Source organism: Anabas testudineus, chromosome 15 (assembly GCF_900324465.2).
Source record: "Anabas testudineus chromosome 15, fAnaTes1.2, whole genome shotgun sequence".
NCBI lineage: Eukaryota > Metazoa > Chordata > Actinopteri > Anabantiformes > Anabantidae > Anabas > Anabas testudineus.
The window spans coordinates 4,768,355-4,783,193 of NC_046624.1; the positions used below are offsets into that span (position 1 = coordinate 4,768,355).

At 39.7% G+C, this 14,839-nt stretch overlaps 1 protein-coding gene across 1 annotated transcript; it reads right to left on the bottom strand.

Annotated features, from left to right (window-relative positions):
- Window positions 1–3,678: 3,678 nt before the first annotated feature.
- On the bottom strand, window positions 3,679–12,624 carry zgc:110045 (PCBP_like_KH domain-containing protein). Its single transcript, XM_026355616.1, has 14 exons — window positions 12,441–12,624; window positions 11,174–11,214; window positions 9,615–9,725; window positions 9,441–9,464; window positions 9,283–9,315; window positions 9,055–9,171; window positions 8,684–8,815; window positions 8,142–8,270; window positions 7,131–7,220; window positions 6,489–6,530; window positions 6,002–6,077; window positions 5,024–5,076; window positions 4,353–4,522; window positions 3,679–4,039 (listed from the first exon to the last, which is right to left on the bottom strand). Exons 3-14 carry the CDS (start codon window positions 9,690–9,692, stop codon window positions 3,679–3,681), a joined length of 1,305 nt encoding a protein of 434 aa, XP_026211401.1. The 5' UTR covers window positions 9,693–9,725; window positions 11,174–11,214; window positions 12,441–12,624.
- Between the last annotated feature and the right edge of the window lie 2,215 nt (window positions 12,625–14,839).

Sequence of the window (14,839 nt, forward strand, 5' to 3'; positions counted from 1 at the left end):
GGATGATGCTTCACAGGTCGGTTCAAAAGGTTCAGACACTGCTGTGATTAACCACTTTTCCTAATTGTCCTGCATTAGGATGGTATTTCCGTGACATGGTGGGATTCACTGCGTAATTTCTTCGCTATTGCCGTGCATGTAAATATAAATGTCACTGTCCCTGTAACCAGCTTCCTGAATAGGTTATAGCTTTGAGCAAAGATCGTTCACGGCCATGAGTGGTTGTTAGGAAACTGCAATAAATGAGAATGATCCAAAACTTGGTAATGAAGCGGACAGATTTGACATTTTCTGATTGGATAGATGCGCCAGCCTCGCTCCAAAACGCGTGGAAGCGCATATCTCTGGGCTATGTTGCTGACACTGAAGGGGGAAAATACAGTGTCTTAAATTAACTTCAGCAGTCTGACCTCCAGTGACAGTGAGAGTTACAGATTATAGTTTTATAAGTAGCCTATTAAGTCGAACAGCAAAGTTACACAGAACACATTTGGTTCCGTGACGAAGACGCAGAAGGAGGAGCGTGGGAACCGTCAAGTCATTATCACGCATCCTTTGGAGAACAAATGTGTAAACGAGAAACCAAGCAGCTGAAATAGGAAACAGCTTACTTGACTCCATTTAGAACAAGGTCTGTGCTGCAGAACAATCACTGTGGTCCTGCCTCTTTGCAAGCACAGCTGCTCCCTGTTGTTTAAATTATGAAGGGGTCTTGTGCAGTTGAATACACCTCCCTGCAGTTGGAGCATGACAGCTACAGTTTACAATACAGTTCCTGTAGCTGCTGAGCTATGTAAGTCTGGACTACAGTGGTTGATCACAGAACCACACAGCATGGCTAGAAACTAGAACAATAGTTCAGGCATATAAAAGGTAAATGTATTGTTATACAAAAAAATGATAGGCTTCAATAACCATAGCCAGTTACAACATTATATGCTAATGTCTCAGTAATTATAATCAAGTATTATGATACAAATTATGACAGAGACCAGTTTGCTTGCACAGTGGGTTTGTTTGCTTTTGCAATAAATGTTTGTGTAGAATACCTAACTTGTTATTTTAAAAGCATGTAAACTCACTATATTACAAAAAGAAGATCATAGTATCATAGATATAGTCTAGTCAATACTGTAGTCAATACTGACTACCTCAGAAATAAAGCAGGTTAATAGCTGTTGTAGAAAATTCACAATGTTCTGTAACATTTATAACGGGTATAATTACTTCATAACTATAATTATTGAGCTTTTGTTATACCAGCACTGGTCCATAGAAATTATATTAACTGAAAATTACTGAATGAACGCAGACATGAGTGAGTGTGTCCCTAGAGAAATATTTTGAGAGTATTGCAGTGATTTTTCATCAGCGATTGAGTGACAGCCCTGCTTACCAATTTACCACAAACTTTCAAGTGGTTACGCACATAAAAATGTTTATTTATTTACTTACTTACCACTAAATTGCTTTTTTAAAATGATATGATGGCAGCGAGCTCCAAAAATGGGGCCTTCACTCCTGACTGTGTCAGGTTGAAAAAGGAAATCATTAATATAGCATTAGAAGCTGGCTGTGAACTCATAACTGCCCTGGGCACACATCAGCATACACACAGCACTGTTCTCTGCTGCTACACCTTCCCCGAGGTTGAAATGTCATCCTTCACTGTCATTACATTTCTGCCCCCATTAACTATTGATTATCTCCACTTCAGCATTTTGAACCATGCTGTGGAAATGGCCCACATGGCTCGCCAGCCATACTCCACAGATTGAGCAGGAGTGCCCACCTCCTGGTTTTACACTAATAAAGTAGGTGGAGTCCGACTCTCAGAGGGGCAGGGATTGTAAGAGACAGGGCGAAAAAGGCGAGGGAAAAACAGAAAGCAACTATTTTGTATCCTACCTGCCCATTAGCAGTATGCCTGAGCAGACAACTGGAGGTTAAGTTGTTCTTTTTTTGGACCCGTGAGAATTTTGCCACAGCATGTGCTGAATATTTACTGTGAGGTCAGCCCAAGTTTGCTTCTGTTTTTCAGGCGAATGCAGGAGGAAAAGTTTGTTTGGGCAGGAGCTTTATGCCCTCTTCCATCAGCAAACTTTATCTATAACAACATAGACAGAGATGTCTTTGTATAGCTGCCAAAAACCCTGTACGTCTGTGTGCTGCACATTGCTAATGGCCAGTGTTACTGTGCTCTGTTGGTTATATATATATAGATATATATATATTTCAGTATCACTGATGTTTAATGTTTTGCATGTTCGAGCAGTTGAAGCACATTTCCTGTGAAAAATAATTGTTTGCTATAAGTTTTGCATTAGGTTGTGTCTAGCCTTTGACATATACAAGAATAATAGGCTGTTACCTCAGTTTTTTATATCACTTCAGCTATACCTCAAAGATTTGCTTGAATAAGATGTGAATATTCAATAAATCATATTCAACATCATATTCCCCCAGGTGAACAATTCCTTACCCACTGTTCATACAGAAATCAAAACCTTTGTGAGATCATGGAGGAGATTTTTCTCTGAGCAATGATATTTTAAACAAACTAGCTTTGATGCTCTCTAAGTGGTCCTAATTTGTGTACAATTAAAGCTTAAAGCCATTTAAGAGTAAACAATGCATAAATCCTCAGAGCTCATGTTTATATTTCTGGGTCAGAGTAATCATAAGAAATATGAAAGCTGTTCTTTACCAACACAATTAGAATAAAACAATCTGCATTCATAAAAAGTCCCATTTATTTCAAAGCCATTTCATCAACAAATATAACAATTCTGCATTGTTTTGGGGGTAAACCCACGCAAGAAACACATGAATAAAACATTTATTACAATAATTGCTCAGTCCATTTCAGGCGCTGGAAGTCGAAGCACTCCACTCATTTAGGTTGCAGAATAAACAAGACACAAGCTAGCATACAGAAACAATAGATGTTTTAGTTAGGCCAGTCCTGCTTTACACAGGATTACTATGTAGAGTAAAATCCACTAGAATCCAATGTGGCCTTAGGATAATCCCATCAGAACTGCAACAGTGCAATGCTACTACAGAACACCCAAGCCAGTTAGCACTGATGAGAGCCTATATTGAAGGACAAGGGGGAAATATGACAGAAGAGTGGAGCAATCCTCGTTAAAAAAAAAAAGAAAATCCACTTAACACACTGACTATGGTACAAGACAAACATTTTAACATTCTGCTGCCAACAAAGCACCACGTCTTATCAAACTAGTTTGTATTCTCTAACAAAAACTCATTGTAAACTAGTTTACATAGAAAAGTAAGTCAAAATTTGCATAATGGAAAATACATCCGGAGTAAGTCTTTATATAAAGCTCTGTAACATGAATCCATTTGAAAAATATCTTTTTCTAGGATACTAATACTAGCCTGAGTTACCCACATTAATTGTTATGCATGTCCATGAGATAATACTGAGTTAATATGCACCTCTGCTGCGCGTTTTAATTAATGAGGACATGTTATGATATTAGCATCCTTTCACTCTGTTTCTAATATTCTCCTGATGCATGGTAAACAAGTGCTACACTTGCAAAACTTACACATACTGGCATAAGCTATTTTAAGCCTATATGCGTAAAATTAAATGATTTGTCGCCTTGGTAAAATGTCTTACCAGTCAGCTACACTGACTAGAAGACATCAATAAGGAGCAAACTTCTGCCGCTCAGATTTTTTGACGCCGGAGGTTGGCATTTTTGCAGTGTAAGGGGATAAACCCTGTGTTAGGCTGGAAGCAGCAGCTGGGTGAACAGCCAGGACAGGGAGAGTTTTCATGCCAAGCAGGCTGGAAACGGGGATGGCATAGTGTGGGTTTTGGATGGTTGGTAAGGTGGAGGGAGAGTGGACATTAATGGTGCTTGGGGCTGGGGTGGTGGCCGCCAAGACGGCCATAGAGGTAGCGGCAGTGGAGGCAGTGGGAGCAGACTGAGAGAAGCTCATGTTGAGATCAACTGGGGTCGCGGAAGAAGCGGCCTGCATGGTGTATTTAGCCATCTCTAAACTGCAGGACATGGAGGAGAAGGCGAAAAGATGAAGGGTTATGAGAAGAGAGTGGAAAGTTGAAAGGGGATGGGGGGCAAAGGAGAAGGGTGGTGAGAGAGAGGAGAAAAAATCAAAGAAGGAATGTGTTAAAAAGCAGAGACAATAAGGATTTTAATGCAGTCAAGAGAATGGAGCAGTGAGATGGAACAAATCCAACCTCACCCTGAGCACAATAACTCTGCCCTGACACAACACCATGCTAGTTTGGCTGTCTTATCAACAGGCTACAATGTGAAGCCCGCTGGACGTGGCCGCCCTGCGTAATGTCTTACCTAGCGTTGATGAGGTACTGGGCCACGCTGATGCTGGCCGGCGAGCCTGTGATCGTGACTTGGCGCATGGCTGACCCATCAGTGGCGCTGGCAATTTTGATGTGAGCTCCAGAGACCTGCCGAATCTCATTGATCTTGCTGCCTTGTCGTCCAATTATGCAGCCAATAAACTAGGAGAGGAGAGAATGGAAATATGTAAATCACACAACAGCCCATGTTTCTTTGTTCTTTGGAAATTAGAGTTCAAAGGAGGAGGCAACCGGTTTCTTTTGAGGAAATCCAAATATTTAGCTGGATTATTGGAATGGCAGAAAACATCTCTGTGGTGCACTGTACAAATATTACTAAACACCATCTAATTAGGTGGAAGCTGATGACACTGTAAATGTCATTAGAGCCCTAATAAGCTACTTTCTAATGTGAAAAACAATGATTGTCTATTGGCTGTGCTGTGTTAAGGAGGTAAGCTGCAACAAGATAATACTGCTGACATTGTGATTCTGTTTATGCCAAAAAAAAAAAAGAGAAGTTAAAATGCCATAATGTAGGTTGGAAGGTTCAAAACTTCATCATTATAGCTATCCTCCTAGAAAGTATTAATGACGTCTGTAGCATGAGGATTATCAGTGTGAGTTTTAGTGCTGGAGGAACACAAACAATGTGCCACTTACATCATTAGGTATTGCCAGCTCTTGTGAACTTGTGGGGGCAGTCGCATCCAATCCTGTAAAGTAGGACAAGGAACGCTAACAGTTTGGCACTAATGGTATCCACTTTCATGGCATAACAAGTTGCCCTACTTTGTCTACTTTATCACTGTTACACTGCTAAATTACGAACATGACAATGGCATATGGCAAGCAGCTCTCTCTACATACACAATAGGCCTACATATTGAGCGTACAATCTATGCACATATTTTTATCATTGCTACAGTAACATAAGCTACTTTTTCATGAAAGGTAAATCACACCAGTCCTACATATTCATATATATATAATAAAAATGCTGTAATGTTGTGTCCTCGGTTAGTTGTGGCAGAGTTTATGAGAACATGGGGTGGTTGAGGTCAGGGATGGTTTGGCCAAGACAATGTTAGATTTGGAGAAGAAATGTTGCAGAGGTGGAGGATGGGGTCGAAAGAACAGGATTTGATTTTTGGAGAGGGATATTGGACGAATGGAGTTTCGTAATTTTTTGTGAGGATATGAGAATTTGTGAGAAATGCTTAAATATTTAGTAAACTGTAAATATTTTTTGACATCTCTCACATTTCCCTCTCAGAGAACTCTGTTTTTTCTTTTGTATTTTATTCCGTCTGCTGCAATATGTGACATACTCTTCTGGATTATAAATATTTCAGTGACTAACTTTCAAGATTGTTGATTTTAAACTAGTTCAGTGGCGTAACCTTAAAACTTCACTTATTATATTCGGTATTTGCTGGTACAAATAGATGCAAAACATAACAGCCGGTTCTTGTTACATTACTGTTAAGCCACCGTCTACAAAAACAAACTGTGATATCTGAGAGAATGGAGACATCCTTGATCCTCTCTGAAGTGACAGGGGTGTTTTGATGGTGTGATTTGAAGAGGAATGAAGACAGAGGGATAGATGGACTTCCCCGGGGAGCCGAGGGTACGTACCAGGGAAGGTAGGGTTGCTCTGCCCAAGGGAAGGGAGGGGGATATGCTGCATAGCCAACTGGTGAAGCTTGGTCAACTGCAGGGTAGGAAGGAAGTTAGAGCTAACCAATCAAAGTGGATTATTTCAGAGGATCTGACATCTACAATACAGAGCCAATCTGAAGTTTACAAACATCACAGATCATGTCAGTGTGAAGAGATTCATTTCCTTCAGAAAGCATGCTGGCTTCTCGTGGCAGTCATCTGAAAACATAGTCACATTTCTGGCTACAAGGATATAAGTGATCATGAACTCTCAAGATCATGGCTGTCATTTCAATCAGTGCATGCTACTACTGCGTGTTAGTGTTAGTAACGTCAACAGATCAGGGTTATTGAAGTTTCATCTTTACAGAGTAGGGCACACAGGGTGTAGTGGTGGCTTGGAAGGAGTGGACAGGAGTAGGTCATTAGGACGCATGTCAGTCACTCAAATGACCTTACTTACATCTTGATGTGCAAATGCATACTGCCCTGGAATTGCAAAGGCCTGGAAGGAAAAAGAGGAGAGATGCGGCTATGTGACTCGGAGATGCAGACATGCTCTGACATGTGAGCTGATATGTGAAAGTGTGAAGAGTAAAATCTGAAAATCCATCCAGTCTTTTCCATAGCTGTAATGTGTATGGATTTGATGGAGTTTCATCTAAATGTCATCTGCTGTTTTCCCCCTCTTTGACCAGTGCTCCAGTAACATAAACAGATGTCTGATAGGTCAGGACAGGCTGTGCCAAATACAGGGCAGAGGCTAGGCCAGCTCATGGAGTACATGAGCTTCAGTCACGGCATCTTTCAGTTGTCACACGGCAGGGAGATTATTAATGTAATCGCTTGTTATTCACATCTCCGAATTGGTACAGGCTACCTGAAGGCTTTGTAATACGATCATTACCTCACATTTATACATCATATCATTACAATATGAAGCCTATTGCTGTATAATTACACAGATGTGTCCCTCTAGTGGTGAAAATATGCTTACTGATCAGTGTGACTCTGAGAACTCACAAACTAAAGCATCTATTCATGGTTATGTTTAACAGGGGGAAAAAAAAAACTACAACTGAATAAAACCCATGTGGCTACTTACTTGTGCAGAGTGCTGTGGCGCTAATACTGCATGGGCTCCTGCAGGTATGGCCTTGGGACGATAGGGAATAGTTGCTCCTTTTGGTGGAGACTAGAGACACAGTCATGCAAACCAAACAGGAAGAAAAATTTATACTGTGCTACAGCTAAGAACAGAAATCTCAGTGGCACTGAGGCATTTTATATCCCTTTTATATCACTTGCTGAATCTTTTTATGCCACATTTCTCGGGTGAGAACATTACATCAAACCTTGGGCAAAAGAAATCTATAATACAACTGTGAATAGATTCTGAAAATAGGGAATTGTATTGGGTTTTTGCATGGATGTATTAAGAGAGCTACTAAAAGAAGAACTTTCAAAAACAGAACAAACAATATAGAGAGTCTCTGCAATATATCATGATATTGTAAGTGCAATGAGGTCAAATTGATCTTGTTCTTTTTGTGACATTAACATTGTTCATGTTCAACATTTTATAGACATACTAGATGTCAGTGACTCCCATCCAGGGCTGCATCTGCCGTTGCAGTGGGGATGTGAAGGGCTCAGCTAAATAATTCAACTAAACCCTAGTAGCTCAACTAAAAAATGAATTTATGATATGATTTTTAAAAGTTTACATCAACATATCTGTGTTAAAATAAACTGCCAAATGGGATTGCAAATCAGTAAAGACATAATGGTGAGCCGGTTAGTTAACACGCTAATATCTTGTGTTGCAGGACATGACAACTGGTTAGAAAATGATCTGAGGTTGAAGAAATAATGTCCAGGTGACATTAGATAGAAAATAAGACCGAATGAAAATCACATCAATTAGAGCGTTTGTTGTTGCACACATGGACAGGATGACCAACTACTGGAAACCTGCAGAAGTAACTCTTGCTCACACTGCAAATATCAGTAAAAATGTGCTGAATACATTTCACCACATCTTAAACAAATGTGACATTGACACCTAAATAGAGCTGTTGAATGTGAAGATCATCTGCTGTTTGACAGTGCTTACCTCCAGCATGACAGAGCAGATGTGTCTTACACACTGAGTGATGGCCTGTGGAGTGCCGGAGATTGTGACAGCCCTCTCCGTGGAGTCCGGCAGCATGTCTCCTGCCACCTGAACCTGAGCGCCTGTGGTCTTAACATCCCCAGACAAAAGAGGAAACAAAGCCTATTTATTGCTGAAAAGAGCACACCATCACCCAAAGTGAAATGCTGTTTCAAGCACCCGCAAATTACCCCGAACGCATTTTGACATGCAGGGAGCAGCTGCAATCCAAATAGCAATGTGTGCTCCAATATTTGAAGAGGCGTACACAAATATTGTCCATTCAGAATGAGTCTTCAGCCTCTGTCGATCTTTACAGGCATAATCAGTTGGATTTTCATGAGCGGCAACCAAAGAAACACACATTTTAAGGCAGAGACAAACAAGAAAAGTTTGACTGGAGTGTTTGATACTTGAGGTGTTAGAGCACCGGGGAGGCGGTTTTCTGTCCCTGTTTGAGTGCAGGAAAACAACTTCCTGCAAGAAAATATGAAAGAAAATACCTCTCTGATCTCTTTGATCTTTGAGCCTCCTTTGCCAATCAATGAGCCACACTGGCTCCCTGGGAAAACCAGCCGAAGAGTCACAGGTGGCTTGCTTGTCACGTTGCTGTTTGCCATCGCAACTGTAATATCCTGAGGGAGAATTCAAAAATATGTTGTGTTTTTTAGCACTGACTGTGACAATGCCCACTTTATGTGACAAGGTTTTTTGTTTATTTTGACTTTTTTTTTTTTTTTTTTTTGCAAGACTGCAGAGAAGGACACATTCAGTGTCCTTCAGATGTCAGAGGAAGAACTGTACTTAAATATTTGTGGCAAACAACAGAATTTATTGACAATATGTTGAAAGTTGCACGTTGGTTTTGCTATACCTCCTCAAACTTCTGTGCGATCAGGGAGAACGCTCGGAAGATGCCCTCTGTTGGTCCTGTGATGGTAACTATTCTTTCAGGGGATGATCCCTCTGATATGTTAATACGAGCGCCACTCTAAAGACACAAATCCACATTTATTTCACCTTTAACTAGTTATCACTAATCTACCGGAACACATGAAATTCTACATGTCTCCGCATCATAGATATCTGAATGAATTCTCACCTCCTCCCTCATTTTCTTGACAGTTTCTCCTTTCTGGAGTCATGTAGAGAATCAAAAAACAGCAGGCTCGATTAGTTTTAGAAAGTGGAGAAAACGGGACACTCATGAGGACAGCAGTATGAATCAGTAAATTCTGATGAATTGTCAAATAAACCAACCTTTCCAATTATGCTGCCAACTTCCTGTGAATGAAAAGATAACAAAACCTGAGCTTTTCACATTTACGGTAGGATGTAATCCTTTTAACACAATGACACCAGACCACAAAAAAGAAAAGAAATCATTTAAAAACCCACTCAATTATTTGAACTATTTTCACATCTGGCCGTTACCTTTCCGTGCATCAGCAGTCTGAGTGTGAGAGTAACATTCAGGCTCCCATCTGAAGCCATTTCCTCCTTGTCAGACATTCTCTGTGTTTTACCAGCTTTAAAATAAACCCTCTGCAAAAAGAGAGAAATTGTTTAAGGCAGATCCAGTGTTTAACAAGCTCTATAGTATAATAGTTGATGCAGATAATAATCTCAACCTAAAGAGTTTGTGTGTATTTTCATGATTTTTATAAACTGTTGAAAGCCAAGAGATATTTTCCTTCATTTTAAATTTCAATAAGGCATTTCTTGGTGTGTTTATCCATTGAAAATACCATCACCCCTACACGCTAGCTACCCTGTTCTTCATCTGTTTATTACAGTCAAGGTGCAGCAATGTAAAATTTATCATTTCCTGTGCTCAACCTGATTTTTCGGGAAGCGTTACCAGGCAGAGAAAATGTAAAAGTTTTCACGAACTAAGCTGCATCATCACTGTTAAATCCGTCAGCAGCAGAGATAAAACTGAGCTCTGTCTCAAATTGTTATGGATTATTACCTTAACTATGGAGAATGTAAAGTAATTGGAAAGTGCTCTAAAGTTGGAACAGAGACTTTTATGCTGCCAAATTCCCTTTTTTAGAATTTATCCGGGGACTCATGTTCTCTGATGGGTTGTGGACCACTGTTGTTCGTCTTCTGATCGCAGGCGTGGGAAGATAAGCCTATCACTAGGTGCAATCTTCACATGGGACTGTGTCTTTAGTTCCGGCTAAATACAAGTTGTGTGACTTCCGTGGATAAGATAAGATACAAAGGAAATCACTTGCGCTATGGAGTCCTGAGGATCAAGTGATGTGTGTGTGGCTGTCTCTTAATATCACCCTGACACCACACAATGTCGGCTCTGTTGTGGCCCCATATCCAATTTGGTGTATTTGCAGAACAAATAAAGAATGTCTCGAAGCAGTGTAGGCACTTTATTGCACCAACAGACAGAGTGAAGACTTTGAGTCTATAAAAGACCAAGGTCACCTTGTTTATTAGATCTTCATGGTTCTCAGAAGTACTTTTACCGTGTATTTTCAACACTGCACCTCATGAAGTTTGGTGTTTGACAGACACTGTACACATATATTCCACTCAGATGAAGAAACTAATAAAAGCTAGATGCTAAAATATAGTTTAACAGGAGATGTTAAATGTTACCATATAACCCTTTACCTACAACCTGTGGGAATAATGCACTGTGGTAGTCTCAAAAGAGGTGAGGGAAAATAGTGGCACACTATTAGTGAATGTGCTTGAGGTGTTTCCAGATAAAAAAAGAGTTTAATACAATCCTGCAGCAGAATGACATTTTAAGGCACTAGATAAGCATTATCAACTCTGCTCTCAACAGCTATGGATTATGGCAGCGTCAGGCACAAACAGGCTAGTTATTCCCTCCTGTAGCTTCATGGTCAATGTATAGATGTGAGAGTGCTATTAAATTTCATTCTTCGACAGAAAGTTTAAAAATGTAAAATGTCACACTATTCCATTTATACATTACCCAACACGGCAGCTTAGCTACTCACACAAGTGAATAAATGCCGAATTTTCTGTCGCCATTCCAAACCTGAGGAAAGACAGAAAACGGGTCTGAATTTAACTCATCTCGTCAGAAAAGAATACGGATTTCCAGGAGCTGAGACACACAATAAGATATTGTTCTTACTCATTCCAGTGTTGATAATACCAGACTGATGTAAAAGACTTAATCCAAACTATATCGTGAATAAGTGGAGTCTAACAAGAATCATACTATTCTCCCTGCTGTCTATCATTATTGTAAGTGTAAGTTACAGCGAATACGTCAAATGCAAACAGCAACATCTCTCTCTAATCCTATAGGCCGGGATTTGTTTAGTTAATGCTAAGACCCTTTTGACCCATTTCTGTCACCTCTAGTACGTCAGCACCCACTCCTTCTGACTTCCAAACAAAACACTGGTGCACAAGTGCACCCGCAGAGTATACATGATAAAACAGATAATCTACAGGAACCCAGAGCAGTGACAGGCAGAAATGTGCTTCAGACAATAAAAACAGGGCATTAATCCTGGAGGGAATTGGAGAACAATGTCTAAGTGGATTACGAAGGGTTTCATCTCAAAATACATTCACATGTGAGGCTAAAACAAAAGAATCTTTAAACATTGAAATGAAAAGATTGTTATTTGTTGTCCTTCCACTAAATTATTCATACAATGGTGCTTTAAGAATGAAACTCTTAAAATAGGCACTTTAAGCATGTTGAAAGTAAGTGTGTCAAATGTTTTATCTTTATCATGATGAAAGATTTCTACTAACTCTAATCACTTCTTGAAAATCTAAATCTAATGTTCTATTTATAAGTATTCGTGAGCTACCACACATGAGACTATAAGCATGAGGCCTTGGAGTATGGCATTCTTCCCTCAACACAGGGGTTACAGTTTTGGAGATTCCAAATATGTCGGGTTTATCTGCCTCTTAAGGGTGCAACAACATGCATTTACAACACGGCAGAGCAGAGAAAAACAACCAGCGTGAATGAACTCAGCCTAATGGAAGTCATGAGGAGTGCATTAAAGCAGCATCACATTTTTTAGCTCATTTCAAATGTACAGAACCAAAAAAAAAGGAAAGCTGAAATAAAAGCTCAGAAGATGCACTTCAACTTTCCGTCTGGCTAAAGCCCAACATTGTAGTAGTGTGTAACTCTATTACCAATAGAAACTGAGTTGTGAACAGTCTGACCCATCGCTCTGTCGCTCACTGAGGCCTGTATTGAAACAACAATGATTCGTATAGAGTACTGACCTTATATACAGAACGTTCCACTTCTTTACTTCTGGTATCTCCGAAATGAACAGCCTCTTAGTTTGTGATGCATGTTCAGTGTTTGTCCCCTTTGTTGTCAGTTATCCACAGAGTGGACAGATGGCTCCCTGTGCCCTCAGACCGGCTGGAGCGGAGGCTGGCTTTGCTATTAGTCCCTCAGCTTAGCCCAAGATAAGCCCCTACACAGGGCAAGTGAACCCGTATCTCTTGCCTAATTCTCCCTGTCACATCCACCAAAGAGGCGTTCCTCTGCACGGAGATCCACAAGCTGAAGAGTCCTAAGGGCAGGGCAAGGAGGCTCTCTGGCTGGACACTGTCCAGCACAGACAGAGCAGGCTGCACTTAGAGCCCTCACAACAAAAAAAACTTAGCAAGGTCTAGCCTTTTGCAGTCATCAAAATCACACAGACGCACTGAAGAGAAGCTTTGTTAACCGATGTCGGTCTGTGACTAACAGCTCTGCATGACTGCTGTGTTCTTCATTAGATTTTCAGCGAGCTTCCTGCCTGCACAGGGCCGGATTTTCTCTAAAAATAAATCTCCCTGTATGAAATTAGTGCTTTGTACAAGGAACCCGACTAATTGAGGGCTGGGAAGGACAATATGGCGTTTGAGGTATTTAGTGATGTTAAGCACAATGTCTTCATGGGGTGCATCTCCCCCTCGCTGCCTCTGCCCTCCCCCACACCAAGCCCTTCTACCCTTGTAATGAGGCCATACTGGATACAATACAGCCCTTCTGCAAAGAAAAAAAATGTTCAGCTGAGCTTCAAAATTGTGAAGGAAATGAATCAGTGAAGCATAAGTGGCATATTTAATTACTATTCAGTGTGTTGCATGTAGACAATGACGGCTGCTGTGAGCCTCATGGCCCTCTATCAGACATCTAAGCAGGCCAGACTCCATTTGCCCCACAACTAAGATTTCAGAACAGCTTCCAAGTAGTTGTCCAATGATGAGAACCTAATATACTCATGAGGACAAGATAAGGATAAATCTTTTAAACTGTGGGTATCATGACTTTCTTCACTGTTAAAGCGACCTTTTGCAGGGTATGTTTTTTATATATATACGTAAGCTGTTAAAGGTTAATAAAAGTTAAGGATTGAAGGTCAATAAAAGTCCAGAAAAGTGTCATACTGCAAACGAAATAGCAAAAGAAAAGAGTAAAAGAAAAAAGCAATAAAAGCTGTCAAGGGCACACCATCTGACAAACAACATGGCAGTTATTTCTATCCTTCCAGAGACCAGAAGACAATCAGGAGTTTCATGCCAATCACTTGTGACTAATTTCCTCTCCTTCATGTACGTTGTGTGTCAATGAGATTAAACAGTTGCAGATTATATGTAATGGGATTACTATGGAATGATTACCGAGACTTGTTGGTGTAATCAGTTAAAGTTCCTAAAACCAGGGTATAACTTTCTTGAAAAGAGCAGACAGAAACAAATGAAGGGAATGTGATATAGTAGCATAAATAGTTTTCCATAAATAAATAGATAGAGGCATAATATTATATTGTTCTTTCATCAATATCAATGCATAACTGTAATCAGATAGCTGAGGCAGGTCATGGTCAAAGTGCAGGTCACTTTTCAGAACCATTTCCATGTTGTTCCATATTAAAAGGAATAAAATGTTCTTATGAGAACTGAAAGGTGAAGAATTTTCTATTGCATTTCAAGTCTTTAAAACTTTAAGACTTTGATTTAGTTAAGGAAATGGGGATGAATAAAAGTAAAAAAATTTAAATTGTTGGAATAATTAGTCATAATTACTGAGTATAAATCAGTAAAAATACCCTTTAACCTAGAATAGGTCTTTGCTAATAATAAAACTTTTCATCATAGCATAATGCATTAACTGTATCCCCATCCTGTATCTACAAATAAAGGTCTATGGTATGTGTCAACATCTGTTGTTAATACAAATGTTATAGGAGTTATATACGACATACATAACCTCTGCTCTCTTCAGATATTAGTCCTCTTGAAATTAAAATAAAGAAAAATGTTACAAAACTCACCAGTCGAACAGAACTAATTGACCTTCTCTGAGCCTCACTCACAAACCTTTTGAAAGGAATATCTCCATGCTGCTGCCAGGCTGCTGAGTCTGGGTGTGGAGCACCTCTCTATGTATAAAGTAAGGTTTGGAGTATGTTTATACTAAAGCAATATTAGAAAACCACATACTGGAATACTACTTTAAAAACACAATATGTCTATTCATCTTTATAATGACTATAGCTATAACTAATAACTAATATACAGTAAGCAGTATTAGAAATATATATAAAACTATATATATCTAAATGTTTCAGTTTTCAGTTCACATACTTATAGAGTAAATGTATGGAAGTGTTTTTATTATCAAC

What these genes read in the sequence shown, in the direction of transcription:
- zgc:110045 (XM_026355616.1), bottom strand. Translation starts at nt 9,692, where the DNA reads ATGTCTGACAAGGAGGAAATGGCTTCAGATGGGAGCCTGAATGTTACT. An exon ending in AGATCAAAGAGATCAGAGAG is followed by an intron (nt 8,271 to 8,683) that starts GTATTTTCTTTC and finishes GGGGATGTTAAG; the next exon opens with ACCACAGGCGCTCAGGTTCA. An exon ending in CAGTACCTCATCAACGCTAG is followed by an intron (nt 4,040 to 4,352) that starts GTAAGACATTAC and finishes CATGTCCTGCAG; the next exon opens with TTTAGAGATGGCTAAATACA.